General features: G+C 40.8%; 1 protein-coding gene across 1 annotated transcript in view; it reads right to left on the reverse strand.

Moving 5' to 3' along the window:
* Positions 1-14,799, reverse strand: part of LOC126442674 (phosphatidylinositol phosphatase PTPRQ-like) — a 402,005-nt gene that overhangs the window by 264,441 nt on the left and 122,765 nt on the right. The window contains exon 4 of the mRNA XM_050090726.1: positions 5,939-6,076. Within this exon, the coding sequence (XP_049946683.1) occupies positions 5,939-6,005 (67 nt within the window). The 5' untranslated portion in view covers positions 6,006-6,076. The remainder of the gene's footprint in view (positions 1-5,938; positions 6,077-14,799) is intronic.

Below are 14,799 nucleotides of genomic sequence, written 5' to 3' on the forward strand. Positions count from 1 at the left end.
TGCACTCAGATCACAATGTAGTAGTGATGAAGCGTAGGCTGAAGATTAAGAGATTAGTCAGGAAGAATCAATACGCAAAGAAAATGGATATGGAAGTACTAAGGAATACTAAGGCAATACATACAGCAATAAGGACTAGCTCAGTAGGCAATATAGCTGACGAGGAATGGACATCTCTAAAAAGACAGTCACAGAAGTTGGAAAGGGAAATATCAGTACAAAGAAGGTAACTGTGACGAAACCATGTGTAACCGAATAAATACTTCAGTTGGTTAGTGAAAGAAGGAAGTACAAAAATGCTCAGGGAAATTCAGGAATACAGAAATACAAGTCGCTGAGGAATGAAAAAAAAAATCAGTGCAGCTGGTCCCGGTGGAGGTTCGACTCCTCCCTCGGGCATGGGTGTGTGTGTTTGTCCTTAGGATAATTTACAATGACAGTAGAATGTATGAGTCTGGCGACGTACCATCTAACTTTCTGTAAAATATCATCCACACTATTTCGAAGACTGCAAGCGCTGACAAGTGCGGGAATTATCGCAGAATCAAATTAACAACTCATGCATCCAAGTTGCTTATAAGAATAATGTACAGAAGAATGGAAAATAAAATTGAGGATCTGTTACATGACGATCAGTTCGGCTTTGGGAAAGGTAAAGGCACGAGAGAGGCAGTTCTGTCGTTGCGGTTGATAATGGAAGCAAGACTACAGAAAAATTAAGCCACGTTCATAGGATTTATCGACCTGGAAATATAGGCATAAGCTATAGGGAGAGACGGGTAATATACAACTTGTACAAGAGCCAAGAGGGAATAATAAATAGTGGACGACCAAGAACCAAGTCCTCGGATTAAAATGGGTGTAAGACAGCGATGTTGTCTTTCGCTACTACTCTATCATCTGTACATAAAAGAAGCAATGATGGAAATAAAAGAAAAGTTCAGGAGTGAAATTGAAGGTGATTGGATATCAATGATACGATTCGCTGATGACATCGCTAGACTGAGTGAAATTGAAGAGGAATCACAAGATTTGCTGAATGGAATAAACAGTCTAATGAGTACACAATATGGATTGAGAGTAAATCGAAGAGAGACGAAAATAATAAGAAATAGCAGAAATGACAATACCGAGAAACTTAATATGAGGATTGATGGCCATGAAGTAGATGGAGTTAAGGAATTTTACTACATAGGCAGTAAAATAACGAAAGACAGACGGAGCAAGGAGGACATAAAAAGCAGACTAGCACTGGCATTCCTAGCCAAGAGAAGTCTAGCAGCATCGAAGATAGAACCTAATTTTAGGAAGAAATTTCTGAGAAAGTACGTTTAGAGCAGTGCATTATATGATAGTGAAACATAGACTGTGGGAAACCCGGAACAGAAGAGAATCGAAGCTTTTGAGATATGGTGCTACAGACGAATGTTTAGAATTACGCGGACTAATAAGATAACACATGAGGAGGTTCTGTACAGAATCGGAGAGGAAAGGAATATGTGGAAAACACTGACAAGGAGAAGGGACTGGATGACAGGACACCTCTTGAAACATGAGAGAATGACTTCCGTGATACTAGAGGCAGTTGTAGAGGGCAAAAACTGTAGAGGAAGTCAGCAAATAATTGAGGACGTATGTTGCTATTCTGAGATGAAGAGGTTGGCACAGGAGAAGAATTTGGTGGTGGACTGCATCAAACCAGTCGGGAGACTGATGACCAAAAAAGTAAAAAAAAGCAAAACAAAACAAAGAAGCAAAAAAAAGGCACGCGAGCGAGGTGGCACAGCGCTTAGCACACTAGATTCGCATTCGGCAGGACAACGGTTCAAACTCGCGTCCGGCCGTCGGCCATACACATTTAGGTTTTCTGTGATTTCTCTAAATCGCTCCAAGCAAATGGCGGGATGGTTCCTTTGAAAGGGCACGTGCGATTTCTTTCCCCATCCTTGCCTAAATCCCAGCTTGTGCTTCATCTCTAATGATGTCGATGTTGCCGGGACGCTAAACCCAATGTTCCTTGCTTCCTTTCTCGCTTCTTCACCATATTAATTTGTAAATATTTCTTAATAACACAGACATAAGTTAGCGATAATTTGTTATTGATGAAAACCATATATGAACAAGTTCTCAAAAACAATTCCATTTGATAGTTAGTTAAAAACTGTGAATAATAATAACATGAAATAAAATTAAAAACGTTTTCTATCGTATACACCTGCCACAAATTATGTTATTATCTCAACTTCGTAGCTGAATCTCCCCGTTGAAAACGTTATATTTGATGGTAACCGTGCACAGGTCTTCAAGCTTTTCGTATAACTACTATCATGCATCAAATCTGATTACACTCGTGATAGTATTCGTAACCGATATGATGTAAACAACAGTTTTTTGTATGATTATGAAATTACTCGAAGAAATAGCAACCCACTTGGCCATATTGTGTTGATTTACACTTACGGATTAATGAATTATGCTGGAGATATAATACGCCGTCCACAATATTGATCGAACAATTGAGCGTGTAACACGAATTGCATTTCGTGACACCAACTACTGGTCGTGCTGATAATGCAGCCATTATCGTGCAGCGGATGTTCACACGTAACCAACTAGGGTCCCTGATTAGTCTGTAACTATCTCTCAAAAAACGGACGATACAAGATTCTGCAATCTCGTTACATGCGACAACTGGTTTCTCTACAGTACTCAAAAGGCTACATGTATTTTCAGCGAGACGAAGCACCGTGCTGCCGCTAGTAAAAGTTGTCATAATGATGCAAAGAACAGGCAGAGGACTCGATGGCCCTTGTTTGTTCTCCAAAGACCACATGTCCAAAACCTTGTTGGGGTATGTAGGTCACCTTGTAGCAAAATGTGCAAGTCTTGGAGACGGACCGGTGCCACGGCCGATTGGCTGGTCACAAACCATGATGGTTCCTGAATCAGTTCCGCAAACTTGGGGAGTTCGTGCCCTGAGGAGGGGATGCTGTCACTACTGAGAAAGTGTCTACATCACGTGTCCATGATCACGTAGTATATCAGTTAGAGTAAATCATATCAATTGTAGTCAACTCTTTCACCAAAGGAGACGAAGTAAATATTCCTGAATTCCATTCAACAATAACTGCCAAGGTGAGAAACATAGAAGTAGATATCCTCGGCGTAGCAAAACAGCTTAAATCACTTGATAAAGGCAAGGCCTCAGGTCCAGATTGATTGTGTAGTGGGACGCGAAATTGAACCGTCACCCATCCACCAGTGTCAGCCCAGTTTGCAGGTGAATGTAAGTTTTAATTAATGTTTATGTATTTTTTAATATTTGTAATGTTTGTGAATTATCTAAAGTTTTCTATTTTTTTATGTTTCATGTACGGAGAGGGCGGCGCAACGAACGGAGACAGCATCTTCACTGCCGAGACCAGAGAGAAAATAGCTGGCCACTATACGTCGCGGGTCGACAGCCAAAGAGCAACAGAAGATCCTGAAACCGAGTTGTTGCGTCGTGCTTCTAAAAACTGAAAAAATAAGAATTTGTAATGTTTCTACAACAATGGCTTCATAAAAAGTTTAATCATGTTGTAAATGTTCTGTCCTATCTTGTCAAGACTCAGGTTCACGTCTATATGTAGTATATAGGAAGATAATAAACTAGTGTATACTACAAAAGTTTGAATACGTGTTCCGAGAATTTATTTATGAAGAATTATATTAAGGAAGAAGCATTACTGATTTATTTGACAAGATTATTAATTTTGACAACGTTCATCGCGAGTTTGAGTCTTAAAAGTTAATTGAATGTGGTTTTAATATTTATTAAAGCAGATAACTTGCATGAATATAATGTCTGAGAAGAAACAAACGACATCTAAATTGAAAAAAGTTTGCGCAAACCAACTGGACTGAGTGACGTAACTCTGCGCATACGACTCAAATGATGATGTTTTAATTACAGTTTCGTTCAAGAACCATTCAGAGACAACTTTAAAAAGAATTTTAATAATTTTGAAGTTTTTTGTAACCGACGTAGGTGACGAAGTCTGCACATGGTCATATGTCAAATGAAAATCATTTAAACGAAACCTACGTCGTTACACTACACTTGCTGATACAATACCTCCAATTCTATGGAACCTCTCGCTCATAGAAAGATCCGTACCTACAGACTAGAAAATTTCTCAAGCCACGCCAATACCCAAAAAGGGTAGTAGGAGTAATCCTCTGAATTACAGGCCCTTATCACTAACACTGAAATCCAGTAGGGTTTTCGGATCATTTACTGTGTTCGACTGTCATGAATTACCTCGAGGAAAACAATTTATTGACACATTTTCAGTACGGATTCATAAAACCTCGTTCTTGTGAAACACAACTAGCTCTTTATACTCATGAAGTAATGAGTGCTATCGACAGGGGATGCCAAATTGATTCCTTATTTTTAGACTTCCAGAACGCTTTCGTATGGAATATCGCCTCGGTTGTGCAACTGGATTCGTGATTTCCTGTCAGAAAGGTCATAGTTTGTAGTAATAGGCGGAAAGTCATCGAGTAAAGCAGAAGTAATATACGGCGTACCCCAGAAAGTGTTATAGGGACGCTATTGTTCCTGGTCTATACTAACGACATAGGAGACAATCTGAGTAGCCCTCTTGATTGCAAATGATGCTGTCATCTACCGTCTTGTAAAGTCATCAGATGACCGAAACGACTTGCAAAATGATTTAGATATCTGTGGGGGGTGAAAAGTGACAATCGACCCTGATTCAAGAAAAGTGTGAATTTAATAGTATAAACCTTCTAAATCTAAAAAAGTCACACAAAACTGAAGGCTGTACATTCCACTAATACTTAGGGATTACAATTACAAATAACCTATATTTGAACGATAACATAGATATTGTTGTGGCTAGAACGAACCAAAGACTGCGATTCATTCCCAGAACACTTAGAAGGTGGAACAGGTCTACTAAAGAGACTGCTTACACCACGCTTGTCCGCCCCATTCTGGAATATTGATGTGCAGTGTGGGATCAGCATCAGGTGGGACAGACGGATGACATCGATTGGAGTGTCAATCATTAAAACAAAGGCGTTTTTCGTTGCGACGGGATATTCTAATCCAATCTGAATCACCAAAACAAAATTTTCCTCTGCGATTGCGAAAACATTCTGCTGGCACGCATCTACGTAGGGAGAAATGATCATCACTATAAAATAAGAGAAATCAGGGCTCGTACAGAAAAATTTAAGTGCTCGTTTTTCCTGTGTGCCGCTCGAGAGTAGAACGGTAGAGAGACAGTTTGAATGTGGTGCATTGAACCCTCTGCCAGGCACTTCATTGTGAATAGCAGAGTAATAACGTGGAAGTAGAAGCAAGCTGCACAACCAGTTTCTGCCAGCTACTTAGAGTAAATGAATGTGACAATGTGTCTTTATTGGAGCATCACCTGTGTATGTGTGTGTGTGTGTGTGTGTGTGTGTGTGTGTGTGTGTGTGCTTGTGTGTGTGTATTTGTGTATGTCTTTGTGTGTGTGTGTGCACATGTGAACACATTCCTGCTTTCACGTTTGCCAGCATCAGTCCAGACGGCGTGCAAACAGTGCTTAACTTGGATACGGAGTAGCTATGAGAACAAAGCCATTACAAATTTTACAGATTTTCTGTCTACCAGCTGGATCAAACTTAACTGTGTCTTGCTATCTGCAGTACACTGATACAGATTGGGTATTAATACTCTGCAGCAGCTGCTACACTTTAAATATGTTTGTGGAAAGCAAGTCTCACGTGAAATTATATAGAAATTTCAAAATCTGTCAACAGCATGAATAGAAACAATCAGTTAGAAACAGAGTCGTAAGTCAGGATAACCTATTGGAGCATTGACTCGTAAATACAGACACGGATTAACGTGTGAAATAAAGCTTAACACAGTACTTACGTCTATCACACTTCGCTCCTTGCAAGCCTGGTGCACATGAACACAATTCTTTAGTGCAAAATATCATCCCTTCACATGCACTACTCAGAAATGAGCAGCGTTTTGAACAATTGTCTCCATATCTGTTTGGTCCGCAACCTAGGACAAAATACAAAAATTAATTTATATCCACAAGTCTAAGTAATCCATACGTATTACAAAAATGTATGTATGCAAGCAAGTATTTTTCACATCTCCTCCTAAACCCCAGCGTCGATTTCAACAGAACTTGATACCAATATCACTTGCTGTCTGCAAGGAAGCGCTGTGGGTGCAAGCGACACCTACCTATCAAAGGGGTTGATGTGAAGGTGAGAAAGAGGTGTACGTCACATCGTGTGTATAGCCAAAATTTATTGATCCAGTATTTGAGAATGAAAGCACATAGCAACTTCTAACTAACTTTACACGTTATTTAAAACCTTCGTGAAACTATTTATCGCCGAAACCCGCACACAAAATGGTAAAAGGCAAAAGCTTTATCGCTTACTGCATTTTCACTGTACATGCAAAAAAAAAAAAAAAAAAAAAAAAAGCCGTATCAGGCATGACGTCTTAATTTATTAATTCTTTACTACTAACTGTATTTGCGACACAGTTTGCAGCTAATATTCACATATACACTATGTGATCAAAAGTATCTGGACACCTGGCAGAAAATGACTTACAAGTTCGTGGCACCCTGCATCGGCAATGGTGGAATTCAGTATAGTGTTGGGCCACCCTTAGCCTTCATGACAGCTTCCACTCTCGCAGGCATACGTTCAGTCAGCTGCTGGAAGGTTTCGTGGGGAATGGCGGCCGATTCTTCACAGAGTGCTGCGCTGAGAGGTATCGATGTCGGTCGGTGAGGCATGGCAAGAAGTCGGCGTTCCAAAACATCCAAGAGGTGTACTAAAGGATTCAGGTCAGGGCTCTGTGCAGGCCAGTCGATTACAGGGATGTTATTACCGTATAACCACTCCGCCACAGGCCGTGAATTACTAAAAGGTGCCTGATCGTGTTGAAAGATGCAGTCGCCATCCATGAATTAGTCTTCAACAGTGGGAAGCAATAAGGTGCATAAAACATCAGTGTGCTGTGATAGTGCCACGCAAAACGACAAGGGGAGCAAGCCATGAAAAGCACGACCACACCATAACACCACCTTCTCCGAATTTTACTGGCGGCACTACACACGCTGGCAGATGACGTTCACCGGTCATTCGCCGTACCCACACCCTGACATCGGATCTCCACATTGCGTACCGTGATGCGTCTTTCCACACAACCTTTTTCCACTGTTCAATTGTACAATTCTTACGCTTCTTACACCGAGCGAGTCGCCGTTTGGCATTTACCGGCGTGATGTGTGGCTTGTGAGTAGCTGCTTTTGATGTTCTCCTTGCTCCTTCTGTCGTTGGTAATTTTGCTGCCTAGGTAGCAGAATTCCCTAACTTCATATACTTCGTGACCATTAATCGTCATGTTAAACCTGTGCTGTTCTCATTTCTGCTACTTCTCATCACTTTCGCCTTTCTTCGGTTTACTCTCAACCCCTACCCTGTACTCATCAGACTGTTCATTCCATTCAGCGTAACAATGTTATACGAATCGTATCACTGATACCCTAGCACCTTGAGTTTAAATTACACTCCTGAACCTTTCTTTTACTTCCACCATTGCTTCTTCGATGTACAGATTGAACAGTAGCGAAGACTACATCCCTGTCTTATATCGTTTTTAATCAGAGGACTTCACTCTTGGTCGTCCACTCTTATTATTCCCTCTTGGCTTTTGTACATATTGCATGTTACTGGTCTCTCCCTATACCTTACCTATTATCATCAGAATTTCGAACATCTTGCACCATTTTTCACTGTCGAACGCTTTTTACGGGTCGACAAATCCTATGAACGTGTCTTGATTTTTCTTTAGTCTTGCTTCCATTATCAACCACAACGTCATAATTGCCTCTCAGGTGCCTTTCCTAAAGCCAAAGTGATCGTCATATAAAACATCTTCAGTTTTCACTCTTATAGTCGCTTAAGAAAAGCCTTAAAGGGGCGATGATTTTTGTCGGGCGAGGAAGTAAGCGGGCAACAACGCAGGTGTTCACGCAGAAGGACACGGGGTTTTGCCAAGAGAGTGTCTTCAACATGGAGCATCGATGGGGTCATTACCTGAGGGTCCAGGCGATTTTACTTGAGTGTCATGCCAATTTTGGACTGTAGAGCGTCCGAACAGGAACTTTTTGGTCGCTACATTACAATTTGCCAATACCGATTTAAACTAACGGTTTGTCGACACCACTGTCGGCTATCGCCTACCCCTACTTTAGCCAAGACCAACTGTTATACATTGTTCGCCTTATTCGAGTTCAAATGCTTTTTTGTTAATCAGCTCAGTTCTTCCTTGTACTTGAATTTAATGTAAGTGGTGCTGTTCATTGCTTTTTGTGTTGTGTGCTGTTCTGATAGTTTCCAACTCTGAATAAGTTTGTAACAAGAAAGAAGACGTAAAGCAATTCTGATTCGTCCACTCGCATTATGGTAAGTTAAAATACGCATGCACCAGTGTCGGATACATATGGGGGGCGTGCGGGGCGCGCATCCACCCCCTCCCTCCCCTTCTTGCGGGGCCGCCAGCATTACCACCCTCGCCGCCCCCGTCAGTCCACCCGCACGCTATTCGTTCGTTTCTTTCGGCAGTCGACTCGACTGAATCGACTTATCGAGTAGTAATACTGTCCTATGTAGCACGCGCGTCCGCGTCATCGTATTTTATACGTTTCCGTCTGGCTCATAGATAGCTAACACATACCTACGAGAAAAGTCGCGGCCGTTCTAGTGATCTCGATACGTTATTCTGCCTGGCACTTCTTCGAGAAAAGTCGCGAATATTCTATTGTTTTCTTGTACAGAGAACGTTCGATACGTTGCTTTATAAATACGGACTATTCGCCCAACCGGAAGCTGGTTTACATTCAGAAGCAGAAATAAGAAGACTGAAGAATGAATAAGTAAAAAGTCCTAGTTGCAGCAAGTGCTAGTGTGAACATTAGTCAAGAGTGAGAGTGATCAGTTGATTGTGAGGTATTAATTATAGTAATTCATAGTAATTTGAAGTGTGTGGAGAAATAGTACAATACCTGACGATTGGAGAAGCGGACACACTGTTCCCATCTTCAAAAACGGCAATAAAAGACTTTGCAAAAGCTACAGACGAATAACCCTTATGAGTCACACAGCCAAGATTTTTGAAAGAAGTTTGCTAAATCGAATAAGTGAAAAGATAGAAAAGGAGCTGAGTGAAGAACAGCATGGGTTTATGAAAGGAAGAAGCACGATCGACCAGATATTTTCTATCTGTCAACTGATGGAAAAAAACTTGGGAGTAATACAAAGAGGTGATAATGGTTTTTATAGACATAGAAAAGGCATATGAGTCAGTTAACAGGGAAAGACTCTGGGAAGAAATGAAAAAGATAGATGTAGATGCTGGATACATTAATGTAATAAAGACTATGTAGAGGGGACACAATTGTAGAATTAGAACACCGTTGGGGAACTCTGAATGCTTCGAAATAAGACAAGGACTTAAGCAAGGAAGTATTCTATCTCGTGCACTTTTTAATGTTGTGATGGAGGGAATGAATAGCGCAGTTAAAGATATAGTAAAAGAAAGAGACGAAAAGATGATTTTTGCAGATGATATGGTAATATGGGGTGATAAAGTTGTAGATGTATAGTTACAACTTAAGGTGTGGAAGGAAATGATGAAAAGGTATGGAGTAAAAATAAATAAAGATAAGAGTGAACTAATGGTTTTTGAAAGAGAGAAAGGGATCAACGGAAATATTACCTTGAATGGAGAACCCCTCAAAGTGGTAGAAAGTTTCACTGATTTAGGGAGTGAATATCTAGGGATGGAAAGATAACTAACGAAATTAATAGGAGGTTACAGAAGGGAGGCAATTTCTAGCAAACAATAAAACACCTGATTTGGAATAAGGAAGTTTCAGAAAAAGGAAAACTTCTGATGTATAAGAATTATTACTTCCCTATTTCACCTATGGTGGAGAAATATGGACAATGACAGAAAGGGACTGGAGCAGACTGCTTGCAGCGGAAATGAAATTTCTCAGAGCAGTTAAGGGAAAAACACGAATGGACAGAGTAAGGAACGTAGAGATTAGAAAGTATGAGATAAGAAATTGAAAGAAAAGAGATTAAGATGGTATGGGTATGTTAAGAGGATGCATGGGCAGAGACTCCCCAAAAATATGGAAGAACTAAAGATGGATGGGAAAAGACCAAGAGGGCGCCCAAGAACACGGTGCAAAGCGGGAGTGAGAATATCTGTGGAAGGGAGAGGTGTGACTTGGCAGCAAATGGACAAAGAAAAGTGGTGGCAGGACTGAGCCACGTGGAGAGGACTCGTCAGCACCCAGACCCGGCAGTAGCTGGAGCGGGATCCGGATATGGACAGGTAGTAATTTCTCAGTAAAAATATTGCTGCGAGACTCGTAACGGTATTTTTACTAATAACGTAACACGTGTTAGGTATAGGAAAAATGTTCAAACGTGTGTGAAACCTTATGAGACTTAACTGCTAAGGTCTTCAGTCCCTAAGCTTACAGACTACTTAACCTAAATTATCCTAAGGACAAACACACACACACCCATGCCCAAGGGAGGACTCGAACCTCCGCCGGGACCAGCTGCAGTCCATGACTGCAGCGCCTCAGACCGCTCGGCTAATCCTGCGCGGCGTGTATGCGAAACTATAGATGCGTATACCTCCGGTAACAGTGACTTTCGAGAAAATTCTTAAAAACCCATTGTTACTACATAGGAACTCTATCGAATGAACTAGAACGGAATCGACAATGTAAATTTCCTGACTTTCTGTCCTATTGACAATGTAATTAACCAATATGCCAGGAAGAATAGGAGCATAGAATTCATCATTTAAGGAAGAGAACCACAGTTGTAACTTTTTTTTAACATAAGATGGCATTCTCTTGTATACGTGTAGAATCAATGTAAACAAAAACTTTATTTAACTTTACATGCGACTTGATTAATTTTTACTAGGGTAAAAGTAAATGTACCTCAAGGTATCTTTAGCGCCCCACTTTGAGGATGTTCTGTACCCGCCACTGGTATGCACTACCATAATAGCCTAATTAAGTATGTACAGCAGTTTAATGTTAGCGCTCGACACGTTATTCGGAGACTGGTGGCAGTCTGTGTATGCAGTATTTCAATATTCAGTAGAGCGATAAACAGCACTACAAATAATATTAAAGTCAGTTCGTAAAAATACACTTGGATCTGCCTTTGTTGCCCGGAAATGTCACGGCTCAACAAAAACATCGCCCAAATGGCGATTGTTACATTTCTTTAAAAATATTGCTCATATTTCTATCATTACCAGCCCAAATGGTAAAATATTGATCGGTCTTATCACCCAGGTGGTACTAAAATTATGAAAACCGGTTCCGATACGGAGCTTTTGGGGAAGGGATGTGTGATGGCAGCACACTCTATAGTTCGTTCGTTTCCAGAATATTTTCGTAGTGGTCGACCTGCATCCCGCCCACTTTAGTTCAAATCTATTTACGCTCTTGTAATACTATAATAACTGGACAAGAATTTATTGCACAATCAAATTTTAAAATATGTATGCATTTAAGCCCAATAAAATGACAGAACATACACAACTGAAGGAGAAATATGCAATTTCAGAATTATATCTTTTGTTGTGATCCACCTTATTTTATTTGAAAACAATGTGAGGCAACCAGTTTTTCCAAATTCCCCACCGACCAGGGTAGCTCTGCACCTTGAGGCGTGTAGCTAGCAGTCCATAGAGTCAGGAGCAGACGTGGGTCGAATGCATTCACTGGCAATCTTGAAAATGGTTTTCTGTGGTTTCCCTCTTCAACTTAGACAGGTACCTGTGTCGTCCCTTACTATAGGCCACAGTCCATTTCTTCCGAATTCCTTTCTTTTCTGACAGATTCTACTTCCCTTAAAGATACAGCCTCTGCGCTTAAACAAAAAGAGATGCGTCGAAGGCGAGCCGAACATCTGTTCAGAGACTTTTTGGAGCTAAAAATCTTATTTGCGAGGCTCATTCAATAATTAAAGAGACAAACTGGTCTGGAGAGAAAGCGTTTATTTTTACAAAACTATACATTTTCTGCTTTTCAACATAATCTCCTTGAACATTTATGCACTTGTTCCAACGGGTTACAAGCTATTTTATTCGAGCTGCAAAGAAATCTTTATCTTGATGTTTCAACCAATTTCCCACAAACTTTTCCACGTCCTCGTTACCCTGGAACCTCTTCCGACGTAAGGCCTCCTTCAGTGCACCAAACAAATGGAAATCACTGGGTGCGAAATGAAGACTGTAAAGGGGATGAGGCAGTACTTCCCAGCCCATTTTTTCGATGGTTTCAGGGGTTAGTTGAGCAATATGAGGACGTGCTTTGTCTTGCTGGAGATTCACACCTCTCCTCAGAGATCCACGATGCCTCTCTCTCATAGTTGGCTGGTTTAAAAGCAAATCCGAGTAGTACTGGCTGTTCATTGTACGGTGCTCTCCGAGATAATCACAAAAACAGGACTTCCAGCATCCCAAAACACCGTCAACATGACTTTTCCTGCTGATGCTTCGATGTTGAACTTTTTCTTGACAGGTGAGTTGGTGTGCTCGCATTCGGTGTTCTGTCTTTCTGGTTCCGGCTCATAATAGTGAACCCAAGTTTCATCACAAGTTAAGATTTTGTTGATGAAGAGCTCACCTTCTCTTTAATAACGTTCCTTTTTCCCACCCCCAGCTTTGTTTCCTTGTGTAGCTGCGTCAGCTCCTTTGGGATCCATCTTGCACATGTTTTGCGGTACTTCATATTGTGACAGATAATGTTATGAACTGTACCAGTACTAACTTGAACCTTATCAACTATCATTTCCACAGTCACACGGCGGTCGGTGCGAATAATGTCACCAGTTCCACTTCCAAGTGAGAGACTTGAAACTGCTACTGGTCGGCCAGAGCGGCGTTCGTCAGTCACTGAGTCGTGACTATTTTTAAACTGCCCTATCCACTTGTAAAAATTTGGACGATTCGTACCACCTTCACCATAAACTTTAGACATTCTACAGTATTCTACAGTATATATTCACTGGTTTCTCGCCTTCAGCAAGTAAAATACGAATAACAGAACGTTCTTCAACTAATGTGGAGTTTCAAGCCGACTCGCCATGTTGAAATGTATTTTTGAGGTTATAAACAAAACAATGTTGATACATCAGCTGATGAGGGCTCATCCCAGAGATGCCAGTTTAAAGCCATAAAAGTACCAAGCTTGCCATGCTAATAGTTTTTTATCCAAAACAATTTGTCTCAATTTAAGTATCGAATGATCCTCCTGCACTGGAAGACGGCTATCAATCGTTCAAATGGTTCAAATGGCTCTGAGCACTGTGGGACTTAACTTCTGAGGTCATCAGTCCCATAGAACTTAGACCTACTTAAACCTGAGTAACCTAAGGACGTCACACACATCCATGCGCGAGGCAGGATTCGAACCTGCGATTGTAGCGGTCGCGCGATTCCAGACTGTAGCGCCTAGAACCGCTCGGCCACTCCGGCCGGCCTATCAATCGTCATTTTGTACAATGCATCCGGGCATGAACTTGCCTCACTTGTGGGACGGCCGTATACAGGTTGGACAAAAACTATGCCACGAAATTTTAACCCTGGATAGCTGATGCCTGTAGGAATCAAAATTACTTATGTTGTGTAGGTCGACAACGTACATTTTCTAAACTACGGAAACTAGGCCCTCCGATTGGCCGTTGGAGTGTCGTGTTGCCATTCGTTGGTTGATGGGCAATGGTATGGCTATCGGTTCACACATACAAACGTCCATGGCCCCATCACTGTCCCAACGCGATACATACACATTCGTGGTCATGAGCTGTACAGAGCATCCGGCAACACGGCAACCCTGGGGCCAATTGGAGCCCTTGGCGCAAAGTTTCCGTAGATTAAAAATTGTCCACTGTCGACCTACATAACATAAGTAATTTTGATTCCTACGGGCATCACCTATCCAGGGCTAAAATTTCCTGACACAATTTTTCTGCACCCAATATTATGTCTAAGTTTTACTACAAGGGTGATATTCTACTGTGAAATGTCTCATTCGTAATATCCTTCCAGCAGTGAGACCAGGCGTCACAACTTTAACGTATGTGTAAATAAACGTCATACAAACGACAACGTACATTGTACATCATAGTGTAGGTTATTAGTAGCCAAGACTGTTATCATGGATAAATACAAACTGATTTATCACATTTCATACATTAGAATCTAGTTCAAATTAACTCATGACTCAACGTTATGATCCCAAAACTGTAGCTCATACAATCTGTGTACTACGTTTTAGTTCGTAAATAAATTTGATTTAGTTTCAAGTTGACATTTGAAATAATAATTTAAAAGAAGCTCTTGATCATTCAAGGAAATTGACCATTTCAATGTAATGAAAAATATTTAATAAATTTTTCTTTTGAATTGAGGAACTTGGGATGTTTTGATGTGCTGAAGAAAATCTGACTTTGTTTCAGGTAAGTTGTAAATTTAAATAGGACTATGTTCTAGGAGAAAGACAGCTATTGTTAAAAGAAATTTGATCCCATTTGACTTTTTAAGTTATTCACCCTAACATTAAGACTCTCCTGCTCTTCGAAAGTGAAACTTATGTTAGAAGACTGAGAAGGGGAAAGCCTTAGACACAGCAAACCGATTCGGCTCAAATT

The sequence above is a fragment of the Schistocerca serialis genome, unplaced genomic scaffold, assembly GCF_023864345.2.
Source record: "Schistocerca serialis cubense isolate TAMUIC-IGC-003099 unplaced genomic scaffold, iqSchSeri2.2 HiC_scaffold_1400, whole genome shotgun sequence".
Taxonomy (NCBI): domain Eukaryota; kingdom Metazoa; phylum Arthropoda; class Insecta; order Orthoptera; family Acrididae; genus Schistocerca; species Schistocerca serialis.